Source organism: Elephas maximus, chromosome 24, assembly GCF_024166365.1.
Source record: "Elephas maximus indicus isolate mEleMax1 chromosome 24, mEleMax1 primary haplotype, whole genome shotgun sequence".
Lineage (NCBI taxonomy): Eukaryota > Metazoa > Chordata > Mammalia > Proboscidea > Elephantidae > Elephas > Elephas maximus.
This window is the reverse complement of record NC_064842.1, coordinates 28,559,204-28,572,832: the sequence shown is the minus strand read 5'-3', so window position 1 is coordinate 28,572,832 and position 13,629 is coordinate 28,559,204. Positions and strand designations below refer to the sequence as shown.

Here is a 13,629-nt window from a genome sequence, read left to right as displayed (position 1 = left end):
TACAGGCAGTCACTGGGTAACAGATGAGATCGGTTCCTAAGTTCGTCTTTAAGTCAGATTTGTAGGTAAGTCAGAGCAGGTACATACGTTTCTTATTAGTGTCAGTCAGTCAAATGTTTGTTTTAATATACAGTACGTATTTTACCTTTCTATGCACATAAAACGCTTCGAAACCGTCCAACGTTTTCATGAGTGTGACAAAGTAGTACGTGCATTCATTATTATGAGCTATTGTATGTATTTAACCCAAATTTCTAATACAGGCTGTAGGGCAGTGCATTCTTAAGTACCAGATGTCCGTAAGTCAGAAGTTAGTAACCCAGGGACTGCCTGTATTCCAATTACCTAGTACTGTTAAAGAATCCATATTAAGTGAATTTTCCTAGTAACTAATGATTAAAATTCTTAAATGCCAAAACTAATTTTCTTTTAACCATTTTTTATTAAAATCTTCCAAAAATGTATGTCTTTTTCTGCCTTCTTAACAAAATACAATATTGACTGAAAGATTCAAAATCATTAGAATTAATTGCCCTACTGTAGTGAAATTAAGTCAACTAAGTGAAATTTAGTTTACCTTAGGCCAGCAGTCTCTAAGATGCATTCTGATACAGCGGAACTAGGTGTAGCTAGATTCAAACAGCAAGTGTGTTATTAGGTGGCCTTAGGTAAATCAATTAATTATCTGACTGTCAGATTCTGCAAATGCAAAGTGAGGGTTCAGAATACCTACTTTGCAGGGCTGCTTTCAGGATTAAATGAGATCATATTTGTAACACATCATAGTGTGTGACATATAAGACAGGTGTTCAGTAAATGATAGTAATACTTGTCATACTTATTGTTGTTGTTGTTACACTAAATGGCCCTAAACAGTTCTGTCTCCTCTGCTTCTGTAGTCACTTCTTGCTGCTACTAGTGAGAAGCAATGATTCTCTTCTTGCTGTCTCTCCAATTTGCTGCTTCTAATATGCTATGTTAGGAGGAGACCAGAAACTCATTCCAACTGTAAGTGCATGGGATATAAGTGCACGCTACCCAAGGCAGGATCCATGGACCAGCAGGGTCAGCATCAGCACTACCCACGTGGTAGGTAGAAATGCACATTCTCAGGCTCTACTCTGGATTTGTTGCCACTGAGTCGATTCTGACTCTCAGCAACCCTATAGGACAAAGTAGAATTGCCCCATAGTGTTTCCAAGGCCGTAATCTTTATGCAAGCAGACTCCCTCATCTTCCTCCCACGAAGTGGCTGGTGGGTTCAAACCACCGACCTTTCAGTTAGCAGCTGAGTGCTTAACCACTGGGCCACCAGGGCTCCTTATGAAAAAGGACACTGGCCAGGAAAGGAAAAGACATGTGGCCAGTTCATAGCTAGGAGACCTGCCCTTATTTTATTTTTTTAGAGATGAGGAAGTTTGTAAAGAGTAAAGTAAGAAGACAGAAAAGAGCTACAGGCTTAAAGATCTGCATATGCTTACTATGAAAAACAGAACAAAGAATTGATTCTGAGTAGTAGAAAAATAACTGGGTGACGTTGAAAGCCCTGCTACAGTTGGAGACCTCTGTAATAGCAGGAATTCCCAGGGGTGACTTTCTGTAGCAGCTTTTAGCAGTGTGAAGATAGAAATGGAGACGGCACAAGGGTAGACTGACCCAGGGTTAGGCTTTTTCAGGTCAAGAATACCAAAAGATTAAGAGGACAAGAAAACTGAAGACGATGTCAAGAAAATTAAGTTATTAGATAATGGGACCTAGGTGGATAGGGAAAGCAGAGGCAGAGAGGAACCTGGGATGGTGATAAAGAAACTAGAACGATAGGAGGCTGTTATCGAATACTAGTGTTTCAGCAGTGGGAAGCATTGCGGGTGATGAGAAAGTCCAACATAAAAAAAAACAAACCCAGTGCCCAACACAGGTGCATGCATATTGGTAGATACAGATGAAAGTCCCGAGAGTCAAGAACTCGAGGCTGGAATATTGAATGGCCGTTCAATGACAAGTGATTGGTTTAGGTAGAAAGGAGAGAGTGAGCCAAACAAAGCTTTTGAAAAAAATGGAAAAACAAATCAGATCAGTTAAAAAAAAAAACTAATTACTATGATAAGAAGGGATAGAGAATACCAGAGCAAGATAGTATAAGCTTTATCCATTTCCCATGTTCTTCTGAGGACCCGTGCTGAACAGCTTGTTAGACTGAGCTTAAGTTCTGATACCAGAAGGAAATGAAAATTTACTCCTTAAACACATTCTGTAATTTTCAAATTTAATCTTCCATTTATTTAGCCTGAATATCAGGTTGTATTATACTACCAAAACACGCACAATTTAATTTATTCATAAATAATCAGAACTAAATCTAGAAGGGTTATACTTTTATCATTACTATTTTTACCTTCAGAAGGTGAAGCGGTAAAGCGAGACGGACTTATTACCATAAATTCAGGACTAGTAGCGGACTTCCCTCCACTGCTGGAATGCCTTAGGTATATGATTGACTGGACTTTCTCCTGAAAAATCTTACCATCTAGAATTCAAAAGGGAAAACAAATTCATTTTACAGAAAATTTTCTTATTTTGAGATGGCAAACTAAAAAAAGGAGAGACAAAAATATAACTTTAAAAGCAAATCATTAAATATACATTTTTACAAAAAGATGTTCAAAGAGGAAAAAATATGACATACTTTATACTAAAACACACTTGATATGTGGGTACTTATACTCCATAATTTATTATTATAGTTTTCTGTGGACTTATTACCGGCCATATAACTTCTACCACCTTTGAATTCCAACTGTTTTTACAGTAAGTTTATAGTTTAATATTTAACTGTTCACTTTTTTGTTACTACGGTCTTTTCAAAGTGTTCATCTGTTCGTTCTTTGAGAGAAGGACTGTGTCTTATATTTTTATATGTCCCCTGCAATGTTTAGCATGACTCCAAAACTGATACTTCCAGCTTAAACTTCCTTTCTGAGCTTTATACTCGTAAATTCAACTGCTTGATTTCTTACACGCACCACAAATGCAACAAATATGAATCATCTTTTTGCCCTGAATTCACTCCTCACATTTTGTTCTCTGGTTAGTGTGGCAGAACCACCCATTCACCAGGTAGAGACCTGGCGCCTCCTTGACCGTTACCTTTCCTTTTATCCACATCAAGTCAGTTGCCAGGTTCTACTAATTTTATTTCCCTATTTCTTGAGCTCTTCTCATCCTTAAAATAGTACCATAATTCAGGCTCTTATTATTTCTCACCTGGATTACTGCCACAGACTTCTAAATGGTATCCCTGATGGACATCTTGTCACTCTCAAATGTGAGGACAGCTATCAGAATTTTCTCTCTCTCAAATGTCACCCCCTTCTTAAAACCTTTCGGTGACTCTCTGCTGCCTCTTTATTAATTTCGATAAAGTCTAAGCTTTGTCTACAAGATTCCCTAGCCTCCTCCCCAGCCTTCTTCTTACATTACACTTCAGCAACACCAATTTCTCATAGTTCCCTATCAAGCTATTTCCTTTGCTTGGAAGGCTCTTTCCTTCAGCTCTTACCCATCTTTTAGACTCACTTCAGGCAGGAGACATCTCCCACCCCTTACCATGCTCTATGCTGTCAAAAAACCGAATGTTGACTTCTCTATCAGTGTGCTATCCGCATGGCATATGATCCGTTTATATCTCTCTCCCCTCTTGTAGACTGTAAGCTCCTTAAGGGAGGAGGCCCTATTTTCCTCATTTATATAACTATCCCACCCCTCCCCAGGATCCTGTGGAGTACTTTATTCACTTAATGTATCCTGAACCTAACATAAAGTCATACGATCTCATTCATTTGCATTTTTACAGCTATTAAATAATTTTATTCATTTCTTACTTTATTTCTTAAAATGGCTGTTTTACAACTAGTGTTCCATACTAAATCTACTAGCTAGCTCTTTTATAGGTATACTCTTGCTTTATTTCTTACCCTATTACATTTTCCTAGTTCTTTTAAAACACTGATTATTCCATCTTTCTCTTATACTATCTTCTTTCCCTTCCCACCTTCTAAGCAGCAATATACCCACTCCTCACTTATCGACATGGTTAGGTTCCAAAGACCAGGTGATTAGGCGGAAATTGGCATTATGCAAAAATGAAGGATGACCACATCAGATCACAAAATGGAGGGTGACTACATCATTACATAACTGCCAAATTACATCATTACATTACTGCCAAACCACTAAGAATCATGGCCCAGCCAAGTTGACACATAACCTTAACCACCACAGTCAGCATTAGTCTTACCTTGTACCTTGGTGTTCATTACTGCCACTCATACATCATTAATGCACAAAATAGTGGAATAATAGATATTTTACTATTGTCATAGATGCAAAATATCGGATAACGAGATAGTCAATAAGTGAGGAGTAGGTGTATAAGGTCTATCCTTAGCTTCCTCTTTCCTTCTCTATCTGCTTTTCTTCACTGGTCTCATCTATTGTCAAAGCTTTAACTCCATGTCATACTCTTCATATCCAACTGCCTGCTAGACAATTACACTATGATTAACTACAGAACCACAAATGCAACATAAAGACTAAACTCATTCCTTAACATCCCATCCCAGCCTTCACACTTCTACATTTACCTCTCCTTTCCAATTCTACTGCTACTATGACCAGATTCTATTATTTCATATTGCTTTCAGACTACTAAATAGGTCTTACTGCTTCTACTTTTTCTTCTTGCATCCTACTGCAATAATTTACTTACATCACACTGCTTTACTCAAAACAAAACAAACAATACAAAACAAAATCTTTTAACAATCTCTAACTAGAATACAAGTTCAAATTTTTTTGGCCTTACATTCAACGACTCATTTAAAATGACTGTAGGGGAAAAAACAAACAAATGATGGTTGTAAACTGATTTATGGTATTCTTTCTCACCACATCTTTATAGATACCCTATACTGGGGTAAAATACATTATTCTTTGTTTTCTATTCACATTTTTTCCCCCTCCCATTAAGTCATTCCCTTCACTTGGAATGCTAATTCTTCAATCTACCTACCCAAATTCTACCTAAATTCTTCAATGCCCAGGTCAAATGACATGTAACCTATTATATCTTCTCCCTCCACAGCTGTCTGATGAAGCCCTCACTCCTCTGAAATCTAATTAGCTTTTCCTTTGTATCGATTAAGTACTCACCAAATATTGTTTCTTACTGTACTTATTTGAGTATATGTCTCCTTTTGGAACTTAAGCTCTCTGAGGGCAGAGACCATGTCAGTTCATTTTATTACTTTCTTCCCTGTCCCAATCCCAGTACTTAATTAGGACAGTTTTTAGCACACAGAGGTCATTCACTGAATATCAAACAAATGTGGATCAAGTGGGAAGAAAAAAAAGAAAGTGGAGATAGCTAAGATCTAACAAAAATGATTTTACCTACCTATATGCAAAGAAAAGTAGAAGTTTGTGGGGTTGTGACAAACGTAAGTATTAGTAGGAGGGTGAACTGCTAAAAGGAAATTGAAGATAATTGTCAATAATTCCAAATCTGGGGGAGATCCAAGGACTTCTGCTATAATTTTCACAAATGATCTACAAACCTCTCGGGGCATGGACGTAAGTTGCCCCTCTTTGTGTTCCTGGAAAAAAAAAAAAAAAAAATCAAACTCTTTAGATTTAAAGAGAACTGTCAACTTAATCAACGTTTTTCATTTAAGCAGATATTCTTTTTAAGATAGATTTGGGTGGGTTTATTACTCTAGTCTGACCGTATTTACCATTAAATTGAGTTGCTATTTCTCAATTCAAGCAGTCTTGCTATTAAGAATTCATTAAAAGTGATGGCAATTTAACTTCAGCCCATTTATCTTAGTTAACTGAGGCAAAGGTACATCATAGTATTTATGTGCATGGACTCAGAAGCCAAACATCCCAGGTTTGAATTTTGGCTCCTCCATTAGCTCTGTGACCTTGGGCATGTTACTGAACATCTCTATGTATCAGGTTCCTTATCTATAATACAGGAATAGTACTAGTGCTACTTCAAAGGGTTGTTGTAGGGATTAAATGAGTTACCATAAGCTCTTACAATAGTACAAAACCAAACCCATTGCAGTCCAGTCGATTCCGACTCACAGTGACCCTATAGGACAAGAGTAGAACTGCTGCATAGGCATTCCAAGGAGCGGCTGGTGGATTCCAACTGCCGACCTGTTGGTTAGCTGCCAAGCTCTTAACCACTGTGCCACCAGGGCTCCATATAAATGTTAGCTATTATTACTAGTACCATTACTTTGACTACTACTATTACTACTACAACAACAATTTTTACTACTACTATGGGATCAGAAGGGAAAATTTCTGACAGATAAAACTAGGTACATTAATATAATGTGCTCCAGTTTACAAAGCACTTCCTCATTTGGATCTCATGTTTATAGACTTTGAAGAGTCAGCGTGGTTATATGGCCAGCTTAAATCACACAAATACAGCGAGAACTCAAAACCCGTCCTTTGAACTCTTTCTATTGTACCATTTACTGCCTAGAATAATGAGGCCTGGTAGCATGCCAGGTAAGTACTAAAAATGAAGACAGATACATTAAGTCCCCGGGTTATGAACATCCGACTTAGGGACAACTCGTACTTGCCCTTTAATGTTATATAAATTTGTCCTCTCTTTGAAACAACTGAACCAATCCCTACTCGCAATTCCTAGTCTTCATCACCATCACCTTCACTTGCTACATGTGCTGCTTTTAAAATCATCAAAAAGGCTTCCAGCCTTTTCTTGTAGCAAAACCCACCAAAAACCAAGCCCACTGCTGTACAGTCAATTCCAACTCATGTGACCCCACAGGGTTTCCAAGGCTGTAAATCTTTATGCAAACAGGCTGTCACATCTTTCTCCCATGGAGCAGCAGGTGGGTCTGAACCACCGACCTTCTGGTTCACAGCCAAGTGCTTTAACCACGCACCACCAGCGCTCCTTTTCTTGCAGTAACCCAAACCCCAAACCTGTTGCCATCGAGTTGATTCTGACTCAGAGTGACCCTACACAACAGAGTAGAATTGCCCATAGGGTTTCCAAGGAGCACCTGGTGGATTTGAACTGCCAACTTTTGGTTAACACCTGAGTTCTTAACCACTGCACCAACAGAGTTCCTTTCTATAGAAAAGCAAGGTTAAGTAGGAACCATATACACCTTTTCTGACTTACCTACGAATTCTTAAAGACACAATTAGGAACACATCTCGTTCGTAACCTGGGGACTGCCTGTATAAATAGTTTATATCCTCCAACTCTACCCCCCCAGGTGGCTAGCAGCTGCCTGTAGATCAAGACTAAGAGGTAAATTTCCTCAGCTTCCCTCTCCCTGTGTCCAAAAATATGATATGCTTCTACATCTACTCCTCTTCATTTACTCTTGTGTACTGCTGCCTCACAGTACTTAAAATCTAGATGTTAATTCTGAAACAATTTAGTCTGACAAACTCAGATTTAAGATGAGAACACTGAGTCTACAGAAGAAAGCACAAAACCCCTTTGCCAAGATTTCATGACTGTCAAGTGGCCAAGCCAAAACAAGAATATAGGTCTCTTGACTTCCAATTCAATGCTATTTCTGCTACAATCATCTGTCTTCCTTCTAGATCATACTTGTACCTTCCCAAACCTTCTGGCTGCAACTCAATTATTCACTCCTAAGCAGGGGCCTATCTACAGAAAACATCACCTATGGCAATTAGTTTTAAATTGCTGAATGATCTCTCACAGCTGACGACGGAAACTATGATGGCCAACAGAAACTGCTCATTGGCGCCCCTCCTCAAGCAGCGTCCAGGGCACGCGCTGTACCTGCCATACCTTAGTTATGCCTCTGCTCCTAAGCCCATTCTAGCCTATGTTCTTTTCAATTGTGCCCTGTCCACTGGCACTGTAAAAACAGTCACTGGTATCATTAAAAAAAAAAAAAAAAAAAAAATCCCTGAGGCAGACCCTGAGGAGCCTTTTGTTAACATCCTGTTTCTCTTTCCTTTTGCTGCTGAACTTTTTAATGATTGTTTACAGTCACTGCCTCCAATGATCCACACTCATGCTGCCTACACCTCCCTGAAATCTGATCCTTGCCTTTTCCACTCTACTGAAAACTTTCAAGCCACTAAGAATCTCCCAATTGCCAAGACAATGGCCCTTTATCTGTCAACATTTTCTTTAAACTTTCTACATCATTTGGCTCCATCTCCTCCAGGGCACATTCTTTCCACATCCTCTCATCCTTGGCTTTCACTTTACTCAAGTTTCTTGGTTCTTTTCTTGCTTGACTACTCTTTCTATATTGTTTCAATAGCTCTTTTTCCGTTTCACATGCCGAAAATGAATATTACCTGAGGTGCAAACCGTAGCCCTATAGTTCTCTCACTGTTTATTTTGTAGCAATTATCTGTCCCCATGGAATCACTATTACATCAATGCTGACAGTTCCCAGTCTCTCTCTAATCCCTCTCCCCAGCTCCAATTTTGCGTATCTAGCTCTAAGCATCTAGCAGTCACTGCCACTGAATGTTAGTTACACTGTAACCTCAAATGCATAACAAAAAACTACAAAACTTCCACGCTCGGGTCCTCTTTCTCTGATGATACTATCGTTCTTCTAGTCACTCAGCTTGAAATTTTATGTTACACTTCAGTCTCCGTCAGGTTCTATTTAAACAAAATCAAGTCCTATGAACTCTGTCTTTATAATTTCTTCCTTGCTCCCTACGTTACACTCCCATTTTTATCACCTTAGTTCAGGCAATTAAAGGCAATAAAGTGTGTAGGATTTTTTCTTTCAGAATTCATTAATTCAATAATCATTTATTGGGTGTCTATGTATGGTATGGTAGGTCCCGAGGTTACAGTGTGATCACCAACAAAAAACATCTATCCCTGACCTCAGGAGGCTTATAGAAGGAAAAGAAAACATAATCTTGTAAACAACATCATAAGACTAACAATTGTATGTATGCAAAGTCAGAGTAAAAGTTCATAAAATGGAAAGGGCTAATTTACATGGTAAGGGCAGAGATAGCTTTTCTCAAGAAGTTTTAACTTATGGTATAAAGCATAAGCAGGAGTTGGCCAGATGAGAAGAACAGGATCAATAGCTTTTTAGGCCAAAAGAATATCTACTTGTTTAAGGAAGTAAAAGAAAGTCAGGTGGTCTGAAGTGGAAGAAGATGAGGCTGGAATAGTAGCCAATCATAGAAGCTGCCTTATAGATCTTGTGATACAGTTTGGATTTAAGCCCAAGTACAATGAGAAGCCACTTGTGACACAGAAGCAAAGGCACTGTACATAAAGAAAACATTACTGATTCCTTGGAACATCTGCAGTTACCTAACTTGATAAACTTCTAATAGATACTAAGACATAAAGAAGGAAAACTTGGAAATAGTCCAATACACCAACTTAGCAGATAAAAAGACATCTATAAAGGCAGAGAAACGATTTTAACCAGAAGCCAGGCCACAGCACAGACACTACACTGCAGCTGAAGTAAGTACCCCTTTTTAATATAAAGTTTTGGGTATATGAAATAATCCATTTTCAAGATGCTAATTTTAGCATACAAAATAGATCTTGAGCAAATACATAAATAATACTGATTAAAACAATACATACTTGTAATTTGTTATGTAAGGAATATGGTACAAGTTAAAATTTCACTATTGTTGATGTTCAAGACACTACAAAATTATTATTAAACCCCAAAACAAAAGAAACATCTCAGAAATTCAGTAATTGTTTTCTTGGTAACTGAGTTGGGAACAATGACAGTGTGAAGAACAAACTACATATAATAGGCAGGAGAGGAAAACTCGTATATTACTTGTTGAAAGAAGGAATTTCAGAGAGTAGGGGAAGGTGCAGAAGAGAAAAAAATCTCATTGAAAGTTTCACAAAACTTTGATGTCCATAAAACAAACAAACAAACAGTTGCCAACAAATCAATTCCAACTCACGGCAACCCCACGTGTGTCAGAGTAGAACTGTGCTCCAGAGGGTTTTCAATGGGTGATTTTTTTGGAAGTAGATCATCAGGCCTTTCTTCTGAGGTACCCCTGGGTGGATCTGAACCTCCAACCTTTTGGTTAGTAGGTGAGCGGTTAACCATTTGTGCCACCCAGGGACTCCTTTGATGTCCATGGTTCATAGAAACAATTGCAGAAAATATCTCCAAGAGTAGTTACATAAAAAGTACCTGCAGTACAAGACAGTTCTACTCTGTCGTACAGGGTCACTATGAGTTGGAATTGACTCAACACACACACAATGTGGTATGCTTACTAAGAAGAGCATTTTGCTTTTTAAGTAAAAAAAAAAAAAGGTACCTGCAAAACCTGACAAGTCAGTAGAAAGTGATGAACCACTCGCGCTTTCAATAACTGCTTCATATTAAACATCTGCTGGTGGTGGTCTGCTCTGATGAGGACTTCTAGAGCTGCTAGCAGAGTTTCCCAAACACCTTGCTGAGAAAATAAACACACAGCTACTGAAAAACATGAAACATGCTACATGTTTTTTTGAAGACATATTATCAGCTTGTCTGCAAACTCTATCAGCTTAACATTGTACATATATTCAGTGTCAAATATTAAACTCATCAAAAAAAGCAAGTCTTAAAACTTGCTCCCATACTATTTAATTTTGTTGTCAGTAGGTCATTTCTAAATACCTATATTGAATGCAATATTGTACTGGTTGCTTTAATAAACCAACCTCTCTTGGCATTAAATTATGTATAAAACTCCCCATTGCCGTTGAGCCAATCCCAACTCATAAACACCCTGTAAGACAGAGTAGAACTGCCCCAAAATGTATAAACTTCAATGCCAATTTGTATATGCAGCATTTACTCAAAGAGTTTTAGAACAAATTATACTAAATTGAAAAACAGTTGCTGATATATGAAAATTCTGCAGTTTTGGATTAATTTACTTTTAAGTCCAAATAACAGAATTCTCTGCACAATATAGACTCTGCATTTTCAATGAATAGTTGGTATCCTTTGAAACTGCCTTAAAATGCTTCTCCCATAATGAATCCATCTTAAATTATCTACATAGAAAAAAAGGTCTTATATAGATAACTAATATTGAAAGATAATCTTCACCTCATCTTACTTCCCCAATTGGCCATCAACAAAGCTGGTAACAAAAGAGCATAATTAACTGGCTTGAGCTGTAGCTCTATTTCTCCTGCCATTATCTGACATAAATGAATAACCACAAGGCCGAGGAATTGACAGACTTAATCATACTACTCTAATCAAGGCCTCTGTCTTCATAAAATGCCCTAAAAGAAAAAGAGGGCCATTCATAAAGCCTGGGGAAAACTGAAGACAAGGCAGTCCAAATATGAAAATCAATTCAGGTCTGATAATATAACAGTACCAAATTAAACAAGCAGCCGACAACAAAAAACAGTTAAAAAATAATTAGGTAAGAAAACCTGTTTCAAATGCACAGACGTGTGTGTATGTAATTTTTAAAAATCACCTATAAATTCAATAAAAAAATTTTTTAATAAAACAAACAACCCTAACTTAGCACCTTCTTTTCAAGTAGTAAATAAAATAACTGTCCAACATTTAGTTAAGTTCAATCTTCCAATCTGCAATTGAGCCACTTCTTTTTTATAATTTATACCCCCTTTGATCTAATTTGTTTACCTATGCTAGCCCTGTGTTCATCTGCTTTCTCTCCCTGCAACGTTATACACATTTTAACCAATACAGAGGTTTTTTTCAGGTCTGAAAGTTAGTATTTATTCGAATGAGAAAGTAAATCACAACAAATTACAAAGTTTAAAAAACTGACAAATACCATAAAAAAATCATAAACACCGCAAAATCCAGAAAAACAGCAACAGTTTGATTAGTTGCCTAACACACCCATATAATACTTTTTCCCTGTTTTGTGACTGCATACGTTTTGATGCCTCTTCATGTAACAACAATTTTGTAATACAATTTTCAATAGGAAGTATGGAAAAATAACTCCATCCTTCCTCTAGCATGTTTGATCAAAAAAAAAAAAAATTTTTTTTTTAACTAATGACAGCCTAGGAAAGTTCCCCTCAACTTCACAACTCGTTACTGGTAATGTCATGCAAACTGTTAAGGATTCTTATTAAATTCGGGAATGTCATGGATTGAACTATGTCCCCCCCCCCCCCCCCCCAAAATATCTGTTGACTTGGCTAGGTCATGATTCCAGTATTGTATGATTGTCTACCACTTTGTTATCTGATGTGATTTCCCTGTGTGTTGTAAATCCTATCACTATGATGTAATGAGATGGGTTAGTGGCAGTTATATTGATGAAATCTATAAGATTAGATGGTGTCTTAAGACAATCTCTTTTGAGATATAAAAGAAAGAACTGAGCAGAGAGACAAGGGGAACTCATACCACCAAGAAAGTAGTGCCAGGAGCAGAGTATGTCCTTTGGACCTGAGGTTCCTCCACTGAGATGCTCCCAGACCAAGGGAAGATTGATGACAAGGACCTTCAATCAATTTTTTTTTTTAAATTCAAAAAGTATACACTCTGAATTGCTCTTTAAATAATTATGTTTGATGCTAATGTTGTTATATCTAAATAACTCTAAACAGCTTAGTTTTTTATAAAAATCACCAATATCTATTAGAACCCTGCCACATTAAGGGGAAGAGTCTACACTAGAACTAAGGAGCCTGTAAGAGCCTACCACGGAGATCGGTTAAAACTAAGGCAGAAGGGAAACCAAGGAAACGGTCCTATACTCAGACAGTCATTCCTGCTGGGCCCTTGTGAAGACCAGCCCCACCATTCCAGGTGTTGAGATGCTTCCCTAAATCTACGGTCTAACTAAGATCCTTGCCTTACGCCTATGATGATGCCAAGACTTCATAGCCTTGCCCTACATACTCTGTTACAGCTCTCTGACTCCTGGCTAGCTTGACTCCCCTACTCAGAAATGTATCTACTTCTCTCTCCTTGACCTGAGTCCCAGGCTCTTAGCAAGGCTCTCCTTTCAGAGTTTATGGTAAATGCAAGCCCTCAACTGATCCAAATGAGCTCCATGCTCTCCAGCCTGAGCACTGCTTTAGCGGTTTATTCCTAGCCAGCCCAAGTTCTGATTCTGACTCTCTTGCTCAGCATTACCCAACACTGTTTAAAACTTTGCACATAAAAGAATCTCCATATTTTCATTTACAATTAACATTACATTGAAATAGTAATCCATTCTGATCTTTGGAAGAGTGATCAGATGAATATTTAAAGTACAAACCTCTGCTTTATTCCATATCTTCCAGTCAAATAACAGCTCCTCTAATAGTTTAACATCTTGGATTATAGCATTAGACTCTACATCCAACTGAAACTCTCCATTCTCAGTGACATGAATTATATTTTCACCACAGCAACCTTCAAGAAGGGTCTATGGAAAATCAACAATAATACAAGATGTATTAATAACTGATTAATTCAAATATTTAACAGAAAAATAAAATTTTCAAGCTTGGCAGTTTTAACATTAAATTCAAAGGAAAACTAGTTAATAATTTAACATTTCATAAAGCAT

The 13,629-nt window shown here is 37.6% G+C and overlaps 1 protein-coding gene across 6 annotated transcripts in view; it reads right to left on the bottom strand.

The window, feature by feature from the left end:
• LYST (lysosomal trafficking regulator) overlaps positions 1 to 13,629 on the bottom strand; it is a 211,994-nt gene that overhangs the window by 101,651 nt on the left and 96,714 nt on the right. For all 6 annotated transcript variants that reach the window (XM_049868668.1, XM_049868673.1, XM_049868670.1 and 3 more), the window contains exons 19-22: positions 13,336 to 13,485; positions 10,393 to 10,530; positions 5,456 to 5,654; positions 2,396 to 2,527 (exon numbers count right to left, since the gene is read on the bottom strand). In XM_049868668.1, the coding sequence (XP_049724625.1) occupies positions 2,396 to 2,527; positions 5,456 to 5,654; positions 10,393 to 10,530; positions 13,336 to 13,485 (619 nt within the window). The remainder of the gene's footprint in view (positions 1 to 2,395; positions 2,528 to 5,455; positions 5,655 to 10,392; positions 10,531 to 13,335; positions 13,486 to 13,629) is intronic.